This window comes from Nannobrachium achirus, assembly GCF_963921795.1.
Source record: "Nannobrachium achirus genome assembly, chromosome: 21".
NCBI classification, from domain to species: Eukaryota; Metazoa; Chordata; class Actinopteri; order Myctophiformes; family Myctophidae; genus Nannobrachium; species Nannobrachium achirus.
In genome coordinates, this window is record NC_137828.1 from 40,664,881 (window position 1) to 40,690,588 (window position 25,708).

Consider the following 25,708-nt stretch of genomic DNA (forward strand, 5'->3'; position numbering starts at 1 on the left):
TCAACACTGTGTATGCAATATTTACATAGGCTAATGGTATTCTGAAAGATCATTGCCAACAATATGAAAAGCAGATTTTTTTCTTCTATTTTATTTTACAAATCCCTCTGTATCTAGCCATATTTCCCACCAACCGTAACATGAAGCCTAGCCATATTATGCATAATTACATAAAATGTGGATTTTACAACTTTGTACAAAGCAGCTCTTCTCCTTATCTTGTGTTATGCACATTACTTCATTTATAATACCGCTCTGATGAGTCCAAACAGAGAACACAAAAAGATAAGGCAATATTACTGATCCAGTGGTTCTCAAAACTTTTCGGTTCAAATTCCCCATTCCACTCTGAGAGTGTACAAATGGTAACAGGTCATGTCGCCAAAAATCCAACTCGCCAAATTGTCCACGCTCATTGGGCAGGCTTGTCAATGCTCCTGGATTTGCCAGGATGATTGGCAATTACATCTACTATGTTAAATATTTTCTGGGGGAGGACCCCCAGATTATAAGTCATTATTAAGGATGTCTTACTTTGCTTCTGTCATCAAATCTGTACACCTACATTTGGCATTTTAAGGCTGAAATTGTACCCATGCTAGTAAAGCAAGCCTGATAAAAGTATGAATTATGCACAAAATTCAACAGAACACAGGGAAATATATATCTGTTAAGAATTTTTGGGGGGAGGACCACCAGATCCCAGTTGGGGAGTTCCGCACATCCCCTAAAAATAAATCTCCTGTTTTCTTCTGGACTGACAGTCCAATGTTGACAGGCCTGCTCATTGGCGAGGTGTCCTAGCAAGTTCATTTGGCGAGTTGGATTTTTGGTGAAGTGACCTGTATTTGTACAAATGGATCCAAATGGTCCCATAAGGCAGTGGTCCTCAACCTTTTCAGGCCGTGACCCCCAAAATAATCATATTTTAACTGGGGACCCCCCCCCCACCCTGACGAGCACTAAGAGTTGAGGCATTACATTTTGTATAACACGGTTGGTTCTATTGTGAAAAAGGCAGATCTACATGCTCACAATGCCTCGCGTTGCGAGGCGTTGTGAGCATGTAGATCAGCTATTTTTCACAATTTCAGCCTCTAATATTTGACAATTTGGGTTAGGGTTAATTTGTCATTTTAGATGTATTAAAAAGTCCTTAAATTGTCACTTTAGACATGAGAAGATACCCTCTATTCACTTAAACTTTATGTTGGTTTGTTGTTCACTTTTGAGAGTTTCACATTAAGTTGATCATCTGGGGACCCCCCAAAATAATTTGGGGGGTCCCCAGGGGGTCCGGACCCACAGGTTGAGAACCACTGCCATAAGTGTCCATTTGGTTACATTTGTTACTCACTTTGAGAACCACTAGGGATATCGTTGCTGCCGGGCAGAAACCTCTTATCTCCATGTTTTAACTTTTTTCATAACTTATTAACGCCCTACTTGATCAAAAGCATCAAAAGTAGCAGATCTACAAGCTTTTTTTATTACTATTTTTAAAATTTTGAATCCTGAAAAGCAAGTAGGTTTCCATCCAACAGAGACGATATACTGTAGGCTACATGATGATTTGTAATCATACATAAAACATGAAAGAGGTTTTGGGAATCTAATATACCGGCAGTCACATTTAGATTAATCATATATGGTTTGTACCCTAATTTGTGTCTCCATGATCTAGTCCGGTGGTTCTCAACCACCGGATTAGATCACCCCCCCAAATAATCATATTTGAACTGGGGACCCCCACCCTGACAAGCACTTGGAATTGTAGGAGTTGAGGTATTACATTTAGTTTGACTCGTTTCCACAGATAATTATTGTGAAAACAGCAGAAATTGTTGAGCTGCTATTTTCACTCTTTCTTATATTATTTGACAAATTGGCAGACGTTTTGACCAGTTTTTATGTGGTATAGTTTGTTGGTTACTATTGATGCAGTAATGGGCTTTTAAAAAAGTAATTGTCACTTCACTGTCATCTCGGGACTGACCTAGTCTGTAGAGTTGTGCGTTAATAAGTGTAGAAGTATTCTGCATTAAGGAGATGCCCAACGCGTGAGGAACTCGAGTTCTATCACTGTTTAACTTGGGTTTATGCTGTATCACAAGCCAAATTGAGCCTCATTTTATTTCTCTGTAGTGATCAGATCACAAGGACAGTCGCAGACAGACAGCATCCTGGTTGGAAAACTAAAAGAAAAAAAAAACTATACAAGACTATTAGTGTTGCAGAGTTGACTGGGAAATGATGATCAGAAGGACGTCATGAATCTTCAAATGAACCCATGAAAAAAAAACATGTTCATTTATATATAGCCTATATATTTACAGTAATGTAAGATTTAGACAATGCAAACATATGCGCTGTAAAAAAATAAAAAATAAAAAAGGGAACACGGTGTTGCAGTCCATTCTTACAGTCAAAATGCAAGTTGCCCAAGTTACATAATTCTTTAAAGGAAGGAAGGAAGGAAGGAAGGAAGAAAGAAAGAAAGAAAGAAAGAAAGAAAGAAAGAAAGAAAGAAAGAAAGAAAGAAAGAAAGAAAGAACGAACGCACGAACGCACGAACGCACGAACGAACGAATGCGTGAAATGCAATAAAAGACATCCTTTGGGATTTTCTCAAAATATATCAGTGTAAAATTGTTTGTGATAATAACCATCACATGGATTCTTCCTATCACATGGATTAAAGCAAAATAGAACCTCACGACTGGAAATGTTTGTATGGCCAAGCCCTTGAGGCTGAGGCTGTAACCTTTGCTTTTATACAAAAGTATGAAATCAGAGACAAGTAAGATTTTGTGGAAAATGCTTCTGAACATATTGCTAGTTTGACCTCTACAAATGTTTAAAATAATAAGCGATAATCTACCAAGCTCTCAATGTGAGGCAGATGCATCGAGAGCTTGTAGACATGCTTCCATAGAAGGCATTCTGGCTTCTATGCAATCCAAATGACTGAAATCAGTCGTGGCGGCTGAGAACTTGAATTCAAGCTATCAGCATTTCATTACAATCCTCCTTATTGCTCAATAGGCATCATTTATCAATATATTAGAAATCAACTGTTTTTGATGCAACTAGAACTCCAAAACTGAACTAAATTGGAAGATGATTATGGGAAATACTTTGCAACAGAATTAGGTAATTTAGGCCTTATTGCAACATAATTGACAGCAAAATATTAAGGTGAAAATCCCAGGAGTTCCACTCTGAACATAGCTGTGAAATGTACCACTCCTCACAATCTCTAAGCATTTATGATCACAAGTACTTACATTACATACTGTATGTTTTCCCCCCCATGTGTTAACAGCACATGATCGCTAAATGAAACGAGTAACAGACACATTCAAACTGCTACAAGACCTGTTGTACCTTTAAAATCCAGTAAGACTCCCTAATCGGGAGATAAGCGACCGTCATGTCGCATACACAAACTTTAGAAGGCAATGGTAGCCAATCAGGAGGGAATATGGGGAATGGGACAGATCCATGTTGATGACATGACTTTAGAGATACTGTGTAACGCTTTGCGTGATTTTAGGGCAAGAATCGGCCTCATGGTGGCGCTAGAAGAGGGCCATGTGAGAAATGAGGGGTGGAGGTTGTGGTTTGGCAGCAAAGGAGTGTGTGTGCAAAGTTTGGCATGGATCGGGGCAACGGTGGCAGAGATAAAAGAAGGGCAAAAGTGTGACGTGTGACTGACAGACTGCCGGTGGAGGTTTTGATAGTAAATGCGACCTGACGGTCGCAATGAAAGCAAAATCAATATAAAGTTGAAACTTGAAAAATAATACAAAATAAAAATAAAAAGATAAAATAGTGGTTTGTGCAATTTATCGGCCAGTGTCCAGTTCGGTTTCTACACCAGTGGCTCTTGAGCGTTTTAATTTCTAGGACCCCCAAAACAAAGAATTGTGTAAGGGTCAAACCTTGGGGCGTCCCTTGACCCCACTTTGAGAACCACCGTTCTGGAGAAAATCCTTCCTGACTCTTTAACCAACACCTCCCACCCCCACCACCTGCAGTCTGTGAGTGAGTGAGTGAGTCAGCCTGTGAGAGAGATGTCCAGAAGGCAAGCTGTGCCAACTGACCAGGTCCAATGGATGCAAGAAGAGTGGGCACTAAGGAAGAGTGGGCACCTTGATGTAAAATTGGCAATTTTCCCCCCAAAATGTAAAAAAATAAATGTATTTGAAAAATGGTCTGGAGTAATGTAAAGTATTACTGGTATTATCAGACCTGAATGTACCCTTGTTTATGGCAACATTATTGGATATACTAGTGGTTTTAAGGACTTTGTGGCAATTTTAGAAATATTAGACCTTAAAGGAGGATTCCGGACGAGTGCTTTTCTTACCGTAATCTGATTAACCAGTTGTAGAGGCGAAAAAGAAAAACATTTCTAGCACATGTTAGCTCTGACCGGAGGGGGAGGGATCTTTTTACGGCAGCCCGTCATTGACAAAACTCTGGCCATTATGAAGGACATAATTATGTAAACAAGAAAAATTGTCGAGCGATACATACAAGCGATTTAGCGTAAAATCTCTCTCGCGGTCGGAGCTGCTGAGGACTTGAGATGAAAAAAAAAAAAGTACCGATCGTTCTGGGATATCATATTCATAACATCAGATTAACGTAATAAAACGGCTAGGAATTCTCCTTGAATGGTCAAATGTCCAAGCATGGTCTCATACTTAACATTACTTGAGGTCATTTTCCAAGTATTTTATTTTAACATTTTGGAAAAAAAGAAATGCCAATTTTACATGGCAGGTGCCCACTCTTCCTTAGTGCCCACTCTTCCTGTCAGGGGTCCGACTATAGGTTGTCCCCAGGCTGGTACTGTGGCTCCGTGGCCGTGAAGTAGTCCTCCAGGAAGGACTGGATGTACTCGAACGTGGGCCTCTCGTCCGGCTCCTTCTTCCAGCACAGCTTCATCATTTCGTGCAGCGACTCGGGGCAGCCCTGGGGGCACGGCATGCGGTAGCCCCGCTCCACCTGCTCCAGCACCTCCCTGTTCACCATGCCTGCAGGAGGAGAAGCAACCCATTTAGGCCTGAAATTATTTTGTACTTTAGCTATAGCAGATATACAAGCTCACAGCGCGGCTGCAAGCTTGAAGAGCTTCTATTTTTGAAATGTCATGAAAATCTGAGCAAATCTTTGAACATATGTAATTTTTAAAGCAAACGTTTGTAACTCAAATTTTGCTTCTGGGGGTGCCTGGAATTACAGATTTTGAGATGGGGGTCCGTGGCCAAATGCATGTAATTTTGGCTGTCCTTGACATGAAAAAGTATTGAGAACCACACTGATTTAGAAGAAGGATTTAGAAGACATTTATATAATGATTTTTCAAAAAATAGCAGGTCAACAAGCCTGTGAGCTTGTAGATCTTAAAATCTAAAGTGACACAGGCCTAAATGGCTTAACCCATTTAGAAAAATACCTAAATATGTCATATACAGTACATCCTAACAGTTTTCTGAAGAAATAAATAAATAAAAATGTTTCTATGTGAGTTCTATGTGGTTCTTAAGCCTTTTCATGTCTAGAATTATCACATACGCTAGATGAGTCAACTAAAAATCTCTCTGAGTGTGGCATAAACTAAAGTCTTTCTTCCTCTCACTTCGAGGTGAGCAAAGTTCAGGGTGCTCTTTAGAGCGGTTGGGTTCAGGGGAATTAGCGGGCTGTGCCTTTAAGAGAACCAGGTGAATAATGTGGATAAGCCCGGGCAGTTCCCTCTCACGCTAAACTTAAATAATAAAGGGGAATAAGGAGCCCAGGGGCTAGGGAACTCCGGGGCGCTCTGTAAGTAAAGTAAGGGGTGCTGTGTCTGCAGAGATCTCCATATATGGGCATAAGTGGACAAAGGCAAACAGATGGTCAAAACGGGTCCTATGACAACAGGTATAATGGGGTTTGCATTAAAGGGTAGGGCCGGAACCGGTACTGTGTCTGCAGAGATCTCCATATATGGGCATAAGTGGACAAAGGCAAACTGATGGTCAAAACGGGTCCTATGACAACAGGTATAATGGGGTTTGCATTAAAGGGTAGGGCCGGAACCGGTACTGTGTCTGCAGAGATCTCCATATATGGGTATAAGTGGACAAAGGCAAACAGATGGTCAAAACGGGTCCTATGACAACAGGTATAATGGGGTTTGCATTAAAGGGTGGGGCATTCATTCCCTATTTTAAAATTCGGCACGCGTGTTTCCCGCTGCAGCAGGTAGTCGGGGGCACTAACAGATACAGAGATCTACATGGGCATAAAATGGATGCAGACAGACATATACAGATATCTCCATATATGAGCATAAATGGACACAGGCAAACAGATGGTCAATACGGGTCCTACTGAGATCTCCATATATGGGCATAAAATGGATGCAGACAGACAGATAACTCCATATATGGGTATAAATGGACACAGGCAAACAGATGGTCAAAACAGGTCCTACAGAGATCTCCATATATGGGCATGAAATGGACGTAGACAGACAGATATCTCCATATATGGGCATAAATGGACACACGGCCAAACAGATGGTCAAAACGGATCCTATGACAACAGATATATATGGGCATAAATGGACACACGGCCAAACAGATGGTCAAAACGGATCCTATGACAACAGATATAATAGAAGCTCGGCCGCCCTTCGGGCGGCCGAGCGTCTAGTCGGCGACCTGGCCAACTCGGGAACAATGTAAATAGGGAATGAATGCCCTGCCCTTTAATGCAAACCTCATTATATCTGTTGTCATAGGATCCGTTTTGACCATCTGTTTGGCCGTGTGTCCATTTATGCCCATATATGGAGATATCTGTCTGTCTACGTCCATTTCATGCCCATATATGGAGATCTCTGTAGGACCTGTTTTGACCATCTGTTTGCCTGTGTCCATTTATACCCATATATGGAGTTATCTGTCTGTCTGCATCCATTTTATGCCCATATATGGAGATCTCAGTAGGACCCGTATTGACCATCTGTTTGCCTGTGTCCATTTATGCTCATATATGGAGATATCTGTATATGTCTGTCTGCATCCATTTTATGCCCATGTAGATCTCTGTATCTGTTAGTGCCCCCGACTACCTGCTGCAGCGGGAAACACGCGTGCCGAATTTTAAAATAGGGAATGAATGCCCCACCCTTTAATGCAAACCCCATTATACCTGTTGTCATAGGACCCGTTTTGACCATCTGTTTGCCTTTGTCCACTTATACCCATATATGGAGATCTCTGCAGACACAGTACCGGTTCCGGCCCTACCCTTTAATGCAAACCCCATTATACCTGTTGTCATAGGACCCGTTTTGACCATCAGTTTGCCTTTGTCCACTTATGCCCATATATGGAGATCTCTGCAGACACAGTACCGGTTCCGGCCCTACCCTTTAATGCAAACCCCATTATACCTGTTGTCATAGGACCCGTTTTGACCATCTGTTTGCCTTTGTCCACTTATGCCCATATATGGAGATCTCTGCAGACACAGCACCCCTTACTTTACTTACAGAGCGCCCCGGAGTTCCCTAGCCCCTGGGCTCCTTATTCCCCTTTATTATTTAAGTTTAGCGTGAGAGGGAATTGCCCGGGCTTATCCACATTATTCACCTGGTTCTCTTAAAGGCACAGCCCGCTAATTCCCCTGAACCCAACCGCTCTAAAGAGCACCCTGAACTTTGCTCACCTCGAAGTGAGAGGAAGAAAGACTTTAGTTTATGCCACACTCAGAGAGATTTTTAGTTGACTCATCTAGCGTATGTGATGTCAGAGCCTTTTATGAAGTGATGTCACAATGAGTCAGTGCTTGCTCCGGAACAGCCCGATCATCCCAGTCATCTCCGCATACGGAGATTCCAAATCTTTCGTGCCGGATCCGAAAAACTGTGTATCGGGTCGGGTCGAGGCCTAGCTAAGAACGTAGGCAAAGGTCTGAGCTGTCTGTGTGCGAAATTTGGAGTCTGTAGCAACAACCATGTGCTGTCAAGGCTCATCCATGCGATTCGGGCCATTTGGATTCGGCGTCCATTGGCTTCAATTAGTAGTCAGGACTCCGCATATGGAGATTCCGAACCTTTAGCGTTGGTTCCGGAAAACCGCATATCGGGTCGGGTCGAGGCCTAGCTAAGAACGTAGGCAAAGGTCTGAGCTATCTGCGTGCGAAATTTGGAGTCTGTAGCACCAACCATGTGCTGTCAGGGCTCATCCATGCGATTCGGCCCAATTCGGCCTCGGCTTCAATTATTAGTCACGATTTGACCACGGACCTCCATCTGAAAATATTTTGTTCCAGGGACCAAGAGAAAGAAGGCTTTGCGTTTCAAATGTCTGCTTTAAAAACATATACATTCAAAGATTTGCACACATTTTCACAATTTTTCAAAAATAGCAGATCTACAAGCTTGCAGCTGAGAGCTTGTATATCTGCAATTATTTTTAATAGTTAAAGCATAACATAATGGTTAAAGTGACACAGACATGCGCACCCGGTCTAAATGGGTTAAAAACGGGAAGGTATCAGTGTCATTTTTAGTTAAAAAGCAGTTAAAGGACGACTTCACCACTTTTCTTCATATAATTGGTCCTCACTAATGATAAAATAGCACAATTTTTGACAAAAACCCTAAAACTAGAAGATCTAGTAGAACTACATACAGCTATAATTATGTTTAAAGCTCATAACAGTAGTCTGCCACCCTGCATGCAGGAGCTGTTTGAAAAAAGGAAATCCCAATATCCACTTAGGGGGACACACATATTTAAGAAAGGCAGTGCCAACACCAATATGAAAGGCAAGTGTATCTCTGTGATGGGTGTTAACCTCTGGAATAACCTTGACGAAGAATTAAAAATGTGTACAAACATCATCAAATTTTAAAAAATGTTCAAAAATAAGGTGCTAAATAAATATAGAACAATATTGTAACCAAGTAGGTATGTAAAAAATACATGATTTGTATAAACCATGTTCTGCGGCAAATCAGCCTCAGAACTAGGGGAAGCTGTGGTTGATTAGCCACATAATAGGAGGTACTAATTAACTGATCTGTTCAAATGTCTTTACATTGAGAGTCTCCTGTTTTGACCTTCTTTATATCAACTGTTGTCATTTTTTTGTTTTGAAACTTCCAAATTGTGTTTACTAAAGCAAAACAGAGTTAACTATGTTGTTATTATCAATATAATTGTTATTACCTTTTTTCCACAAGTTTGTTTACTTACCGTTTTGCAACTTGTCAGAAGATTCTTTTTTTTTCTGTTTTGTTAAACCAATCTTGGAAACTGTAATCCTATGTTTTTAGATCCTATATATTTTAATTTTACTCTTCACAAAGGGTAGGCGTTATAAGCCTTTGGCTTCAGCCTATACCTTTTCGGTGCCACTATGTACTAGTGGATTTACCTAAATAATTGTATTGTTTTAATGGACCGAAATAAAGATTTACTACTACTACTACAATCTTGTTCTACTCGGTCTGCGTCTCATAGGAGGGTTGTAGACAGTTCAGAAACCTGCATACCAGTGACATCATCAATGGGGAATCCAAGCTACTGCAGGCTCTCTATTCCTGAAAAGTTACCATGTTATAATGGAAGCCATTGTTCCCGCAATAAAAATCTAATGTTTTGTTTGTTTAAAGATTGTTCTCGTTTAAAAAAAAAATTATAATCTGCCTAACGATGATGTCACTGGTAGGCAGGTTTCTGATCTGTCCACAGCACCCCTAAGAAAGACAGGCAGAGTAGAAAAAATGTGTGCTATCATGAGTACCAATTATATGAAGATAGTTGAAGTGGTCTTTAATTCACAATCATTTTAACAATATTTTACTTTGTGCCACGCTATGAGGTTGTAGATCTCCTATTTTTGCTTCTGGGGGTCCCTGGAACAAAATATTTTGAGATGGGTGTCGGCGGCCAAATACCACCACTGATAATAGCTGATAATCTTCCATTTGTACGTGTCAATATGGTTAAAAGTGCCTGTGCCATATTGTTTTAGTTTCTGCCTATTTGTTATGATTTAGCTTATTCTGGTAGCAGCCAAGGGTCTGAACAATGGGTTAGAGTATCACCAATCTGTATACTGGAATGTCTGCCACAAGGTTTTGTTGTTATAAACATTGTGCATAACTAGTCACCACAACCGTGGTTGCCAAGGAAACTAAGTCAAGGCGACGGATGACGTGATGACGAGGCATGAACTCTGTGTATAAAAACGTTGTATCTCTGTGACAAGAAATATCCAATGCAGTGACAGAAATTCAGAACCGGCTTGTTGGGTCATTTGTTTTTACTTTGTTTGTGGTCCAATGTGCCCTCCAGGTGGTGGGACATGGTACTGCATCTGAGAAGTCATACATCTGCATGGTGTGTGGAAGTTGCCGCAATTTGGCTGAGACGGTGTACAGAATACAGATTGTGTGTATGTGGCTGCATTAGGTAAGACTGTGATCGCCATGCCATTTATGGCTGTATTTCGTTGCAGTCGGGCAGAAACCTCTTATCTCCATATATTCTGTAATCTATTCTATTTGATTCTTATTCTTTCGTAAATGAATGGCCTACTTGATCATACTACATCAAACTAAAGCATCAGCGGCGAGAAGCGACGCGTTTTGAGTTTGTAGATCTGCTACTTTTGAATTTGAATCCTGAAAGGTAAAGGTTTTGGACATATGAGGTTCCCACACGGCACCGAGAGCGCAGATGTGCTAATGACTATATGTGACAACAAGTAGCCTACAAAGATAATCATAGGCCCATCTGTAACCTCAGCACTCCACAACGTTACTCAGTGTGATTCGGTCACAGCTGTTCCAGTGTAATGGAACCTTTTCACAGCAGCAATTCTGACAGGTAAAACGCAGCTGAAATTAATAACGTTAGCGGCAGGTGTGTTTCATTTAGTTGTTTTTTTTTAACAGTGTGCCAGCAATGAAATTACACTCTACAGGAAAGACCTGTCCATGCTGCTGGCCTGGCACACAGCCACGTCCAAATGGAACACACCCGCACAGTGTTATTATCTTCAGCTGTGTTTCAAGATGGGAGCTTTGGAAAGGGTGTTTTCCTCTGGTAATGCGTGTGGGATTCTTCAGGGCTGAATATAAGATCTCCCTTCTCACACATCAGTGCATCTCAAAGGAACTACAAGCCCCACAAGCCTCCCTCGAAGCCTCCGCTCTTCCAACACCAACCTTCTCCGTGTCCTCATGACCAAGATCCGCACCATGGGCGACCCAAACCCTAACCCCATGTCTGTGGAATGCCCTCCCCGAACACCTGAGAGCACCACAGTCCACCGTTGCTTAAAAGAAATATATATATCTTTTTAACAAAGCATTTTCTAATATTCTTGGCCTTTTTTTCCTATGCCCTGATTCTACCTACTTTTTAATTTGAACCTCTAGCCTGGTAGGGTCCTATGTAATTGTTTCGGTTTCCTTTGCTGTTTCATGCCATGTTTTTAAAACCTATAGCACTTTGAGGTTCGCAAAAATGTAAAGCGCGTCATAAATAAAATGTTTTATTAATATTATTATTATCCCGTCAGAAAGCTCAGTTGGAATTGCTGCAGTAATAGGTCCTATTCCAATTACAGGACATTGTTGGGTTAAAACTAATCCTGTCAGAAGAGGATTTTTAAATCAAGATGATTGCCCAAGAAATGTTTTCATAATGTAGAGAACTACACCAATGAGAGACCAGCTAAATGATAGGCATCTCATTACCCTAGCTCCCACTAAATCATAATACACAAAGATATGCTGTCTTAAGGTCAGTGTGTTTGACACCGCCCCCCCAACACGCACGCACGCACACACACGCACGCACACACACACCCTATCAGTCTGACAGATGGTTATAAACAAGAGTGGTGTTCAATCTCCAAATTAACCACCACCAGATGGCCTCATCTAATCTTGGGTGTGTGTGTGTGTGTGTGTGTGTGTGTGTGTGTGTGTGTGTGTGTGTGTGTGTGTGTGTGTGTGTGTGTGTGTGTGTATGTGCGCGTGCACGCACAAGCAGTTATGTCAGTGCAAAAACAAGCATCACAGACAGCGTCACACAGCTTCATAGCACAAACATTAACAAGCACTGCAGAGCTTACGTGCACAGAATAAGTTGTTCACTCTCAGTATGAAGCGACTTTGACTGGACGTGTTTTTGCATATATCTTCACTGTGTGTGTGTGTGTGTGTGTGTGTGTGTGTGTGTGTGTGTGTGTGTGTGTGTGTGTGTGCGCGCGTGCGTGTAATTATCCTCTCACCTGGATAGGGAACCCTCCCTTTGGTGACGAGCTCAGTGAGCAGAATGCCAAACGACCACACATCTGACTTGATGGTGAAGCGGCCGTATAGAGCAGCCTCCGGGGCCGTCCACTTGATGGGGAACTTGGCTCCTTCATTTCACAGTGAGATATTAAAAGAGCAGGGGTCAGAAACCATGGGGGGAGGGAAGGAGAGGAGAGGGGAGGAGAGGAGAGAGGCGAAAAGAGAATAATAATATTAATAATAATGCATTTTATTTGGAGACGCCTTTCAGAACACCCAAGGTTGCAATTCTAAATTCTAAAAAACACTCTTTTAAAAACTGACAAGGATACATCAACATATCAAAAATCAATATGAAGAAGAGAAGAAAGGAGGAGAAAAGAAGAGAGGAGAAGGGAGGGGAGACGAAAGGAGAAGAGAAGGGACGTCTCGTGTTGGTTTGTGAAGAAAGGGACGTGTCCTGTGCGTCTCACCCTGACATTGGTCTGTGTCACTGCCTGTAGTCAGACAACTATTCCACAATCTCCCAATGCTATATAGTCTGGAACTACACGGAAGCCGTCATCTGTTCATCATCTAATTTAATTTAATAATTTCCATTTCTGATAAGCAAGCTGTTAAGTGCTTTTATCATTTGTATTTATATTAGACAAAACAGAAACGGGGAGGAGGCGTCACATCCAGCATTATCCTCTGATCATTTTCAGAACTTCCGTCGCGCCAGATTGTATGACGGAAGCATTTTGAAAATGTATGACTCGGCCTACTGAATAGCCATTTTCTCCTTTCTGTCTGTCTGTCTGTCTCTGTGTTGAACCCACCTTGTCTGGCCGTGTACTCGTTGTCCTCTATCAGCCTGGCCAGGCCAAAGTCGGCAATCTTGCACACCAGGTTGTCGGCCACGAGGATATTGGCGGCTCTCAGGTCCCTGTGGATGTAGTTCATCCTCTCGATGAAAGCCATGCCGTCAGCAATCTGGACAACGACAAAAACAAATAGATCAGATTTTTTTTTGACAATGACTCATCCTAGTACTGATTGAATAAATATTAGTTTTATTTTTCATCCGCCTTGGAACATCAAGCCCCCCCGCCTGTCGTGTATAAATAGGAGCGGAAACTGGTGATGAAAGGGGAAAGGAATCAAAGACCCTCTCTAGTTAAAGAAACAACATGTTTTCCAGAGATTGTCATTCTTTTGTTTTATTAAAAACTTCTTAAACTGCTTAAAACTCTTTTACTGCTATTTTAAGACCCTTCTAATGGTCCACACCGCCAGGATTTTGCTTACCTTTAACGTGGGCACCATCGCGCATCTCGTGCGCGATGGTTCACCGATTGCGTTCGCAATACGATCCAGTCATGGTAAGCAACAAAACACAACAGCCTTCCATTGCCCAAAGCGAAAGCAATTGAGCGCCACGTGGATGTTGCGTAACATTGATTGAACCGGATGGCATTTCGGCAGACCGGATACAGGCGTTGTTGTCCCGCCCCCCCATTTCCGGTTTGGAACATCCGGACCCGTTTTTTGTGAATAGCGCCCGTCCATAGAGAATCAATGACGGCGAATCGGCGATCATACTTTAATTGTTTTATAGCGATTACAGCATTTTGATAACTCGTCATACTTGTCATAGGCAGAGTGGACCCATTTATATAACTAGTCAAACTAGTCATAGGCAGTAAATGAGTAAAATAGGATTCTAAACATAGAGACCAGAGGGGACAAAAATCACGATTTTCTACATCATTATGTTATATGTATCATTATGTGTTTGTTGTTGGGCTAATGTGGCATTAGCGGCCATTAAAATGAGAAGTCTACTGTGTGAGTCTGAAATGTTGTGCTGAAATGGTGTGCTGAAAAGCTCATTTTCAGACATTTTCAAAATGTTGAAAAATGTTTTGAGCTTCTAGATCTATTCTAGAGCTATTTTGGCTACATTGCACAACACTGTCATGATACAATACAACGAAGTATAACATAGGGCATGAATTTAGGTAACAATGTGAACATTTTGAGATACAAGGTTGCTGGTTCAGCTCACCTGTGCAGCCATGTCCACCAGCAAGGGAAGCTTCAGGAATTTACCATCACCCTCTTTGATGAAGTCCAGTAAACTTCCTGTAAAAACAGCATCATGTCAGAAATGCACAGAAGTATCATGATATAGGAGCGATGGTCTAGTGATATGATATGACCTGGCACACCAATACATTGCTACAAAATGCTGCAACAAAATGCTAAACTAGTTCATGCCACTCACGCACTCATTGCTATAATGAGGAGTAGTATTAAATTAAACATTGGATGAAGATCGGTTGTGAATGTGAGCGCTATAATGAGCAGTATTAAATTAAACATTGAGCGTAGATTGGTTGTGAATGTGAATGCAGTCCATAATGACATCTGGTGATTTTCTTTCACTCTCTCAGTGACCAGAGGGAGGGAGGGTGCATGGTTCTGAGGCTTCCTTGTTCTCTGACCCTTGCATTAAGATTAAGAGTCACAGAGGAACTTAAGACACTCCCTTGGATCAGGCCTCACGCGCGCACTCGCACGCACACACACGCACACGCACACGCACACACACACACACACACACACACAGGTCATTGAGTTAACATTCATACATAGGCAGAGAAGAAAAATCGCTAATAAAATCCTGGAAAGAAAATGGAATGAATGCAGTTGAAAAGATGAAAGCTGGCCATAAAACGGCTGTAGTTTTCAATTAAACATCTCTGCTTCAAGCCTCGGCAAAACCACATGAGAATTTCAAGGACTTTCAAACTCTACAGCATATTCATTAAAGTGTCCATAAAATGAATAAATAAAACCTTTCCAACAACTTTCCGACATCGCCACTGCAGCATGATAATCAAGAGCACCCTATAGTCCAGGGTTGGGCAACTATATTTCCACCTTCACTCCAGAGGGCCACATTGCATATTGCTACGTCCTACTTTGCCATTCTAGTATCTTATATATACATTCCTCTAAGAGCCGCATCCCACTTCCAAGCCCATTCACGCCCCCTTTACATCGACTTCAACTCATAGGTAGGTGCTAGAACATAAGGAATACCGCCCATAACTCTATCATTGGCCCCCCGTTGCCATGGTGACCGCCGTCCATTGGCTCGTATTCCCAGCTATGGGACCGGCGGATCCAATTTCAACCGAGGGGGGCGTAGCCAGAACACACACACACACACGCACACACACACACACACACACACACACACACACACACACACACACAAAAATAGCTAATAGTTAGCTCACAACTTTCCACTTTTCTCTTTCACCTCAATCGCAGTAACATCCGTATACACCACTTGGCTAGGACTGATCACGTGGCACACAGAGTTCTTAACCGGAAGTGCGTCCGGCGGTCAAATATGTCCGACCGGAAACGTGCGCTGCGCCACAATAGTTCCGCCACAATAGTTCCGCCACAATAGTTCCCCCCCCCCCCCCCCCCCCCCCCCAATTTTTTTATTTTTTTTTTTTTTTATTTTTTTTTTTATTTTTTAAATATTTTTTTTTTAACTTTTTTTTTTTTTTAAAACTTTTTTTTTTTGAAAAAAAAAGTTTTTTAGTAAAGAAGCGGGCGTGGACTCTAGATGTGAGCGGCCCGAAGGGCCGCGAACCTCTAGTCTTATACAAAAGAAGCAAAAATAGCAGATCTACAGCGCGATGCGTTTTGAGCTTGAAGATCGGCTTTTTTTGCTTCTTTTGAATTGGAATCCTGAATAATTTTTTGTTCATTTTGAATTGGAATCCTAAAATGTATACTACGATACTAGTCGTTAAGCTACTAATATATAGACTGACGGAATTAAAGCAGGTCATGTTTGGAATTGTAACAGCTGAAATCAGTAATATATCAGTATTCCGGTATTAACCTGCGGGCCGCATTAAGTGAAGGTGGGGGCCGCATGTGGCCCCCGGGCCGCCAGTTGCCCATGTATGCTATATAATAGTCAATTTAGTGCCTGAACGGCTACTGTCAAAATATGCAGCATCAAGCTATGTTGTACCGCAGTGTTCTTTCTCTCTCTCCAAACCTATTAGCTAACAGGCAGCAGCACTGCTAGACCAAAGCTTTTTTTTTCTTTCCAACGACCCCCATAACTCTAGTACTGCTCAGAGCATAGATCTCCGACAGGTTGGGTACGTTAAAATCTGGGAACCCATCGTCAAAGAAAAGGGAAAAACAGCGTCCAATGTTTGGAATTCGCCATTCAGGATGGAATATTAATAATCGGACAGATCTGTCTTGATCACATGACCATAGAGATATTGGGCCCGATTCATCAATCTGGTCGTAAATATAGTGTAAATAAAGTGACTAAATATGGCTTATATTTCTGTCTTACCTTCAAAATCCCAGAAAAAAAAAACATTGCTGAATCCTTAACTTGGGAATTGTCCTAAATGCCGGTTAGATCAAAATATGGGCGTAATTTGGCCGTGAAGTGCTTGATGAATCGGTCCCAATGTGTACAGACTTGCGTGATGTTTGGACAAAATATGTAGTAATATCAAAAGATGAGTTTTTCTAAAAACGGCCTCCTGGTGGCGCTATATAACATGCCGATCTGAAAGAATTGGGGCAGAGATTCTGCTCTGGCATGCAGGGAGTGTGTGTGCACAGTTTCGTTTCGAATGCAAAACACAAGTCCATTTGGTTCTATTTGTACACTCTCAGAGTTACAGACTTCTAAGGGTCCATTTATAACCCCCTCAAGGAACCCTGAGGGTCCCTGGACCCCAACTTTTGAGAACCACTGAGCCAGACTTTGTGATCGCCCCTCCTGAGCTCTGGAATTACCCTGCTTTTTGGGAGGTTTCGAGAATAAATTACACACCCAATCAAATATGTGGATCTATAGCCAATATCCACAACTCACTTAGTCTACGCCAGGATGGTTTTTCAAAGCAGGAAATTGTTGGCCTTGAAAAGAAGTGATTGTAGGTCCTTTATGTACTTGCGGTATGTATTGGGAATGTAATCGGGTGCATATGGATGATGTTTATCTGCATGTAGGTGGGCAGAATTAGATTCTTCAGTATTTATGCAAGTTTACTGTATGTTTATTTTACGTGTGAGGGGGGGGGGGGGGGGGGACGGATTAAATGATCAAATCTGAAACATAAGCATTTAGCATTCAGACACTCTTAATCCACAATGATTTACAGTAAGTATGGTAAACACTAGGTAATACATCAAATGCATAGAACTAGTAATCTAGGATCATCAGGTAAACCAAGAACGTATCATCAGTCTATAGTATAATATAAAACAATAATTAAAAAAATCTGTACATTGAAACAATATAGGATGCCAGGTCTACAAATGAATCTGGCATTTTTCATGCAAAGCTAGCATGCTCGCTTGTGTGTTTGTGTACCTTTGGCCATGTACTCTGTGACTATGCATATGGGTTCTAAACCTTTGGCCATGTACTCTGTGACTATGTATATGGGTTCTGTACAGTGCTGTGTTCTACCTGTAACGCACGTATACAGCGTCTACTGTCGGAAATAAAAATATGAATAGCGTCTGCCCTCGTGAACCTTTCAAAGTAGCATATTTGATAGGCATTATGCACTGGCGTCTGCCCTGGCCACGCGAATAGCCGCAGATCATAGATTATAGTATGCCCTCAAAAAAAGTCTAGAACACACCACTGGTTCTGTACCTTTGGCCATGTACTCTGTAACTATGTAGATGGGTTCCTCAGACACCACTGCATACAGGGGCACCAGTTTGTCGTGTCGGAGCTTCTTCATGATCTGAGCCTCCTGGAGGAAGGCCTCCGGGGACATGGTGCCTGGCTTCAGGGTCTTGATGGCTACCTTGGTGGTGCCGTTCCATGTGCCTACACAGAGAGAGAGAGAGAGAGAGAGAGAGAGAGAGAGAGAGAGAGAGACAGACAGACAGACAGACAGACAGACAGACAGACAGACAGACAGACAGACAGACAGACAGACCAGACAGAGATATGTCACAATGATTCAGCTTAACTCTTATACTGCTTTGAACGTTCCCGTTCGCCCCATTTTTGACGGCCCGATAATGCCAATTGTACGTTCTTTGGCTCGTTCTTTTGTACCTTGGTTTGATGTCTGTAACCTGTTGAGGTGTCGCGCGGGTGTCTACCGTTGAAACAGCTCCCATAAAAGTACTCTTAAAATCCAACTGGACGTTAACATCAATGGAGTCACAACACTGTTCCATGTGTTTTTCTCTGGATCTATTGCTCTGTAGCGACTCATCAGCCTTGAACAGCCTTGACAAGCAAGCGTCGAGCTGAGACCATTTTCACATTAATTCTTGCATGAGGCTGCCCCCTACTGCTGGTAGAGCCACGGCACACTCTTTAAGAGAACATTTCAAAAAAAAAAAGAATACACCTTTGTCTATATCATCGCAAAGGTAAGGTGCTTTTGCTGGCACAAAACCCAATAATAAATAACAACATCTGGCAGAATAAGAGTTAAGTGAGTAAAAAGGCTCATGGAATGAAGAAAAAATAAAATCTCATGACTAAAAAAGGTCATGTCATTCTAAACATACAGTATGTTGCTGCTGTTCTAATCTACATAGAGCCAACCAGTTAAGAAATAACAGGTTGAGTCTTACAAAATGCTTTAAAAAGTGAGACCATGACGACATTTGTAGAGCAGCAATTTTCGCATTAATAATATGTTTGCCTGGGCCTAAAGTTTGCAGTGTTGTCGGTGGATGTCTGGCATATAGTTTGCATCGTTGTCTATGGATGTCTTTGTCATCTGTGAGATCATCAGTGATAAAATGTCCAAGGTACTTAATCTCACTGCACACAAGAAGAATGTTACTACTGAGAATACAATGAGGAAATACAGCCTTTTTATCATCTTTACTTTGCACAATCATGATACTACTCATCTGTGTTAATACTTAATGTTAAAATCAATGCCGTACTGGGAACAGATCCTCAGAAGCTGTTGTAAGCCTGCACTATATGAAGGAAAGATAATCAAATCATCCAGTCGACAGTATCACCGATGGCACAGACAGTTTTACACAAGTTCAGTTTCCTAGACAGATCATCCATGTACAGATTTAAAAAAAAAAAGAAAAAAGAAAAACAAAGCTAGATAAACTAATTATGCTGGAGACTCCCTGGAACCACCCAAAGGACCCCACTTTGAGAACCAATGCTATAGACCAATGCTGGATGGACGGCACAATAAATCCCAGATTAATTAATTGGTGTGGTTTCTACAGGCATCGTATTCTGTCCGAGATTTGCCAGCAAAGTGAACCTGTGTTTTGTAAACATTTTGAGTAATGTTATCCAGGTTGTAAGACTGAATATCATGGACATTGTAACGTCCAATTAGACACAAATGGTCATGCTTTGCTTGACATCATAACTCGTTAACGTTTTTCTGATCTCTGATTGGACAATATAATGTCCAATTAGACAGGAGTGACATCACAATAAGTAATATTATACACACAAGACTGAATTCAAGACAGGAACTTTCTATATTTAGGCCTATACACATTATTACGCATTATTTTATGCTTTAACTAGATAAAAAAAATCTTGAAAATCTTGAAAAGTGTCTTCTGAATCCTTCTAAGGTTTTTAGAAAAAACTATGTTTCTATGTCGGTGGTTCTCAGACTTTTTCATGTCAAGGACCCCCAAAATTACATGTATTTGGCCACGGACCCCCATCTCAAAATATTTAGTTCCATGGACCCCCAAGATTGCACACATTTTCACGACTTAAAAAAATAGCAAACCTACAAGCTTGCAGTGCGGCACTCGGTGCTGCGCTGTGAGCTTGTTGATCTGCTATTTTTTCAATAGCTAAAGTATAAAATAATTAAGGCCCCTCCACCTTGGACCTTAGTAACTCTGTCCCACCCCCCACCCCCCCACCCCCTGTGACGCCCCTGCCTCCTCCTACCCCCACAGTTCCTATTGCCTGTCTCAACCGGGGTTCACTTTGCCAGCAAAGTACCTGTATTTTGTTAACCTTTTGACTGAAGCTATCTGGGTTGTAAAGCCGGATATCTTGGACAATATAATGGCAGGATTGGTCTTGCGTCACTTGATATCACAATATGTAATATAAATGATAAGATGAAATTCATTTCCCAGCGGATTCCTTGTGACTCGCGTCACTGCAACCACACTTGCAAATTCCCAGAATTGCATCTTTCTAGTTAATTGATTCATACATTTTGGTTGGCGATGTCCTCTCTTGAAGATTTCCCTCAAGGATGGGGGGATACTACTTCCTCCAGAGATAAAGAAAAGTAAAACAAACAAGAGGAACGCATATGCAGGAAATTGACAATTCCCGAGCGTCCCGCCAAAAATAGCCACTATAAAAATAGCTTCTATGTGGGACGGTGCATGTGTGTGCTGTAGTTGCATATATTTGTGTAAAATGTACATACTGTACATCCATCTGCAAGATAAATCTGGGCATTCCTGGGCATTCCAGATGATTGAAAGCTAACCCACTTGCCTATTTTCACACGTGCATCCTATTTGTATATCGTCTCTGTCGGGTGGAAACCTCATATGTCCAAAACTGCAACTTTTCAGGACTCAAATTCAAAAGTAGCAGATCTACAAGCTCAAAAGCTTGCAGATCGAGCTCATGGATCTGCTACTTTTGTGTGACGTTGTAGTATGATCAAGTAGGAAGTTAATTTAAAATATGGAGAGAAATATGTCCGGCTTTTACACTGCCACTGAAATCTAGCCTGAATCAGATCTGAGTCACTTCAAAAGTGGAATCCGATTTTTTTAAAATAGTCTAAATCCAAACATGTCACATGCAGGTCACATGAAATCCGATTTTGAAAAACCACATCCAGAGGTGGTTTCAAATCCTCAGATCCTCCGGATCTGAGGACATCTGACTCAGTCTGAAAGCAGCAACCACATCCACCCCATTGAGTTATATGCAGGTCACATGCAAGTCACATCAAAGTGGCCAAGCGTCACTTGCTGCGCAACCCGAGCGCTAAGCGCCGACGTCATTACAGAGCGCGATTATTTACCATTTGATTACAGCGCATATTACAGCGCGCTGAGCACATGAGAAAAACAAGAGAGGAGAGAGAAAACACGTGAGCTAAATAGATACAACCAGAGAGAAGAGTGAAACACAAGAGTGAAGAAAAGGAGAGAAAAAGTTATGGTTGTTGTCGCTTGTCTGTTATGTCGCATTTCCTGAACACGTGATCAACTAGCATCAACGTTGTGACGTGACGTCATGGCGCCGACGTCGTTACCATGGTAACCAAAGCAGATATGTAGACGCAGGGCAGCTTTGGGCTGACGCTGATAAAATCAGTCAGAACGCACAGATCAGATCTGTGTCACTTGCAAATGCAGTGTGAAAAGTCGGGCCAAAAGATCAGATTTGAGAACCAAATCAGATTTTGTCTGGATTTGACTGCAGTGTAAAGCCGGCCTATGTTTCAGCAACGATAAATAGCAACAAATAAAAAGACACATATAACAATGTATTGGTGTAACAGGTCAAGGCCCGGACCACTGGTGTAGCGATCCGGGCACTTAGGCTAGTACAGGTAGCCTCCCCGGCGGCCTTTGCTACGTGACATTCACCATCTCTTTCCCCTTTTCCTGTCTATATTTTTAAATGGGTTAAAAAACCCTGGGAATAATCCAACACAGATTTCCTTGCCGTATGTCTGTATTTGTGGTGCGTGCGTTCGTGCGTGCGTGTTCCACTTACCCATCCAGACCTCTCCGAAGCAGCCCTGGCCCAGCTTGAGCTCCAGACGGAGGGACTCGCGGGGGATCTCCCAGGCGTCCTTGGCCAGACCCTGAGTCTGAGGCTTGACCGTGGGACACACCGTGGTCAGCCTGTGGCACAGGCCGTCTGCGTGCTCTGGGACACACAGAGAAGGAGAGAGAGAGAGAGAGGCATGACCTTGTTAGAGGTCACAGCAGTACCTGTAGGTCACTCTCTACCATTTTCCTAAAGCATAGTAGGTCGTTTGATAAAAAAAAATATATAGAGAGAGAAAAAAGAGGTTGATTATCATTCTCTATGAAGGGCAGAATAGACCAGTTCCACCTAAAGTGGGAAAGATTTCTTCACTATATTTGGCTTGTAATGACAGACTACTGGCTTGGCTCCCCTATAGATATACGAGATATAGGTGTACTGTACTGTATGTACATGGGAATGCCTATGATCATCAACACATTGTTCCCTGAGTGTACTGTGGGCATGCACTGTTGGCAAATAATGGTAGTCAGTCAGTCCACATTCATAATGTGAATACAACTTCAGTGTAGAACAACTACACTGAGAACAATGTTGCCAACAGTAATAATCCCCTTATGTCTTGTAGAAACCTAACACTGTTCCAGCCCAGTACCACCTAGGACCCCTCTACCCCCTCTCACCACAGGGACTGGATAATCCAAACAAGAGGCAAGATTACAACCTTAATCCCGCATAAACAGGGGGGCTCAATCTCTTTGCTCTATGCCCTATCAAGACAGTGCCTTGCCATCAACTATTCACGGCCGCTTTCCGAGTATCGTCCATTTGTAAGCGTCATTTGATGCTCTTTGACATGGGGCAATTTTAAGTATCATTTGATACTCTCTGACATGTGTCAGTTAGTGTCATTTGATGCTCTCTGACATGTCAGTTAAGGTCGTTGCACACTGCTGCGTTTTCTTTCTCGAATTATCCGAATATAGGAGCAAATTTTGGAGCACGTAAATAAAGAAATCGACCTCACGTTATGTCAATCACGTTTACACACTGCCGCCAATTTCGTTTTTATTTTCGGACCACTGGGTCCCTTGCTCTCTCTATCTCTCTCTCTCTCCTCGCATTTCGCAATGTAAAAACGCAGCAGTGTGCAACCAGCTTTAGTGTCATTTGATGCTCTTTGACAAGTGTCAATTAGTGTCATTTGGTGCTCTCTGACAAGTGTGAATTTAGACACTTGAAAGCACTCGTTCATGAATCATTTTGCGTGTGTGGGGGGGATCACAGAGTTTTAAACCCTCTCTACGGACTCGGAGGTGAAACCACTTAGAAAGGAACAAGTCTCCATCAATAATTCAATGAGATGGCTATTCATCTGCCTTCAGAGAACCCTCTAGTGCACGGATTACCTGAACCTGTGGATTATGAGGATAGTGCAAGTGGTCCTCCAAATCATTGGCAAAACACTAAGATTTTAATAATATAATATTAGTGTAAAAAAATTATGTAAAAGATTATAATGGTATTTCTTCTTTAAAATGTTGGAAAACTATTCATTGTGACACCGATTTTTTTTTTCTGAGTGCAGCGCATGTTTTTTATTGTTTATAACGGGAGCGCAGCGTTTTTGGATACTCCAGCAGCTCGGTGTTGCGCTTATGCATGGCCTACCAAAAGCCAAAATATTTTCAACTCTGGTGCCTGGAAGCACTTTTAGGCACGCACCTTGGCGTTTTCAGCTGAGAAAGAAAGCCCAGTGGACACAGGGCCTTGTTAAGTGGTCAGATGGATGGGCGGACACTTTCAAGATTATCAAGAAAAGGATGGGAACCGCTGCTCTAGCGTGTTGCACTACCGTGAACCTCACACAGAACAGTAGTCACAGGGTGATTTTCATGATTATAATGCTTCAATCTGGGATGCAAAGAGCAGCAATAGATAATGAACAAGAGAGGACAGAGTTTGAGAAAAACTAGAAGAGGCAGAGACTGAGAGAGGAGAGGAGTCTGTCTGTGTACCTGTGTAGTGTTTGACCAGCTTCTGCAGCGTGTCGAACTGCGCCCTGGTCGTGATGTAGTAGCCGCCGCTGTCGAGCTTACGAATCTTGTAGTGCTTGACGTTGTCTCCTTTGGTATCGTCCCAGTCTCGGATGGACAGGGAGTAGGCACCTGACAGAGACCAGCACCACGTGTCAAACCAACCATCCAACAGAACATTCTTCTTCCGTCAAAACAAAGAGAGTTCAAAGGAAAGAAAAAGGAAGCAATCGCTATACACCACATAAATACTTGATGGAATAAAGCAAAATAAATGAAATCTCATGACTGAAAATGTAATGATGATGCTTTAGGTATTATCATTCTAAACCGTATGTTGCCGCTGTTCTACATACTGTACTTCCAACCAGTAGAAATAATCACAGGGTGCAGCTTTAAACTTTGCTTTTATGAGATTTGAGATCTTTGATTCGTATTTCTGGAATATGCTTCTAAACTTATCATAGTATAGGTTAGAATAGATCTGCTATTTTCAGGGTGCGACATGCTTGGTTTCATATAAGACAGAATCCAAATGACTGAAATCAGTCATTTGGAACTTGAATCCATGAAAACTTGATGGATACGAGCACAGCTGTTGTCACCTTTAGTGGTTTCACTTTCTCGCACCAGGAAGGTGCCTCGATGGTTCCCCGGATTCAACAGCAACCTCTCAGCATCTTTACGGCCCATTTTGCCAAAGTACCACCTTAGAAAAAAAGACAAAGTTATTATAAATAATATTTCAATCCTTACGTGACAAGAATGATTTGATAGTTTGAAGTGCAGTGTTGGTCAGGTAAGTCTCCCTGATCTCGCGAGCCAGACTGTTGCCTTTTTAAATGCTTCCGTCATATACGCCTCCTCCTTGCTTCCGTATCATCTTTCCAGTCACACAAATCTATCCTAAAAATAATTGAAGCATATATATAGTTTGCTGCTTATCAGAAAAGCATCTTCTAAAATAAAATGTAAAGGGAATCTTGAAAGGAAATGACAAACAGATGACAGCTTCCTGTCTCGAACTCTATACAGTATAGCAGTATGAGTACTTTTACTTCCACCGCTGGACAGGATAATGAGGTTAACCCATTTAGGCCTAGAATTATTGAATGCTTTAACCAGTGAAAAATAGCAGATATACAAGCTCACAGCGCGGCACCGAGTGCCGCGCTGCGAGCTTGTAGATCTGCTATTTTTGAAAAAGTCGTGAAAATGTGTGCAAATCTTTGAATATATGTATTTTCAAAGCGAACGTTTGTAACTCAAATTTTGCTTCTGGGTGGTCCCTGAAACTAGATATTTTGAAATGGGGGTCCGTGGCCAAATACATATCATTTTGGGGGTCCTTCACATGAAAAGGTTTGAGCACCACTGACATAGTAGTCTCTCAAGAACAGACTAACTGAGCTCCAGTTAAGTGAAAAGGACCTTTTCTTTGACGATGGCTGGCCAGATTGCCGACATAGAAACATAGGTTTTTTTTCCAAAAATCTTTGAAGGATTCAAAAGACACTTATAGAATCGGGTCAAAATTCTAATTTTCACGATTTTTCAAAAATAGCAGAT

The 25,708-nt window shown here is 41.9% G+C and overlaps 1 protein-coding gene across 1 annotated transcript in view; it reads right to left on the reverse strand.

Annotated features, from left to right (window-relative positions):
- Window positions 1-4,836: 4,836 nt before the first annotated feature.
- LOC308306568 (tyrosine-protein kinase Yes) overlaps window positions 4,837-25,708 on the reverse strand; it is a gene marked incomplete at its 3' end in the record, with an annotated part of 56,945 nt that continues 36,073 nt past the window's right edge. Inside the window, exons 5-12 of the mRNA XM_080751606.1 lie at window positions 24,745-24,848; window positions 24,122-24,271; window positions 22,107-22,262; window positions 18,033-18,212; window positions 14,370-14,446; window positions 13,141-13,294; window positions 12,316-12,447; window positions 4,837-5,045 (exon numbers count right to left, since the gene is read on the reverse strand). Coding sequence (XP_080607732.1) covers window positions 4,837-5,045; window positions 12,316-12,447; window positions 13,141-13,294; window positions 14,370-14,446; window positions 18,033-18,212; window positions 22,107-22,262; window positions 24,122-24,271; window positions 24,745-24,848 — 1,162 coding nt within the window. The remainder of the gene's footprint in view (window positions 5,046-12,315; window positions 12,448-13,140; window positions 13,295-14,369; window positions 14,447-18,032; window positions 18,213-22,106; window positions 22,263-24,121; window positions 24,272-24,744; window positions 24,849-25,708) is intronic.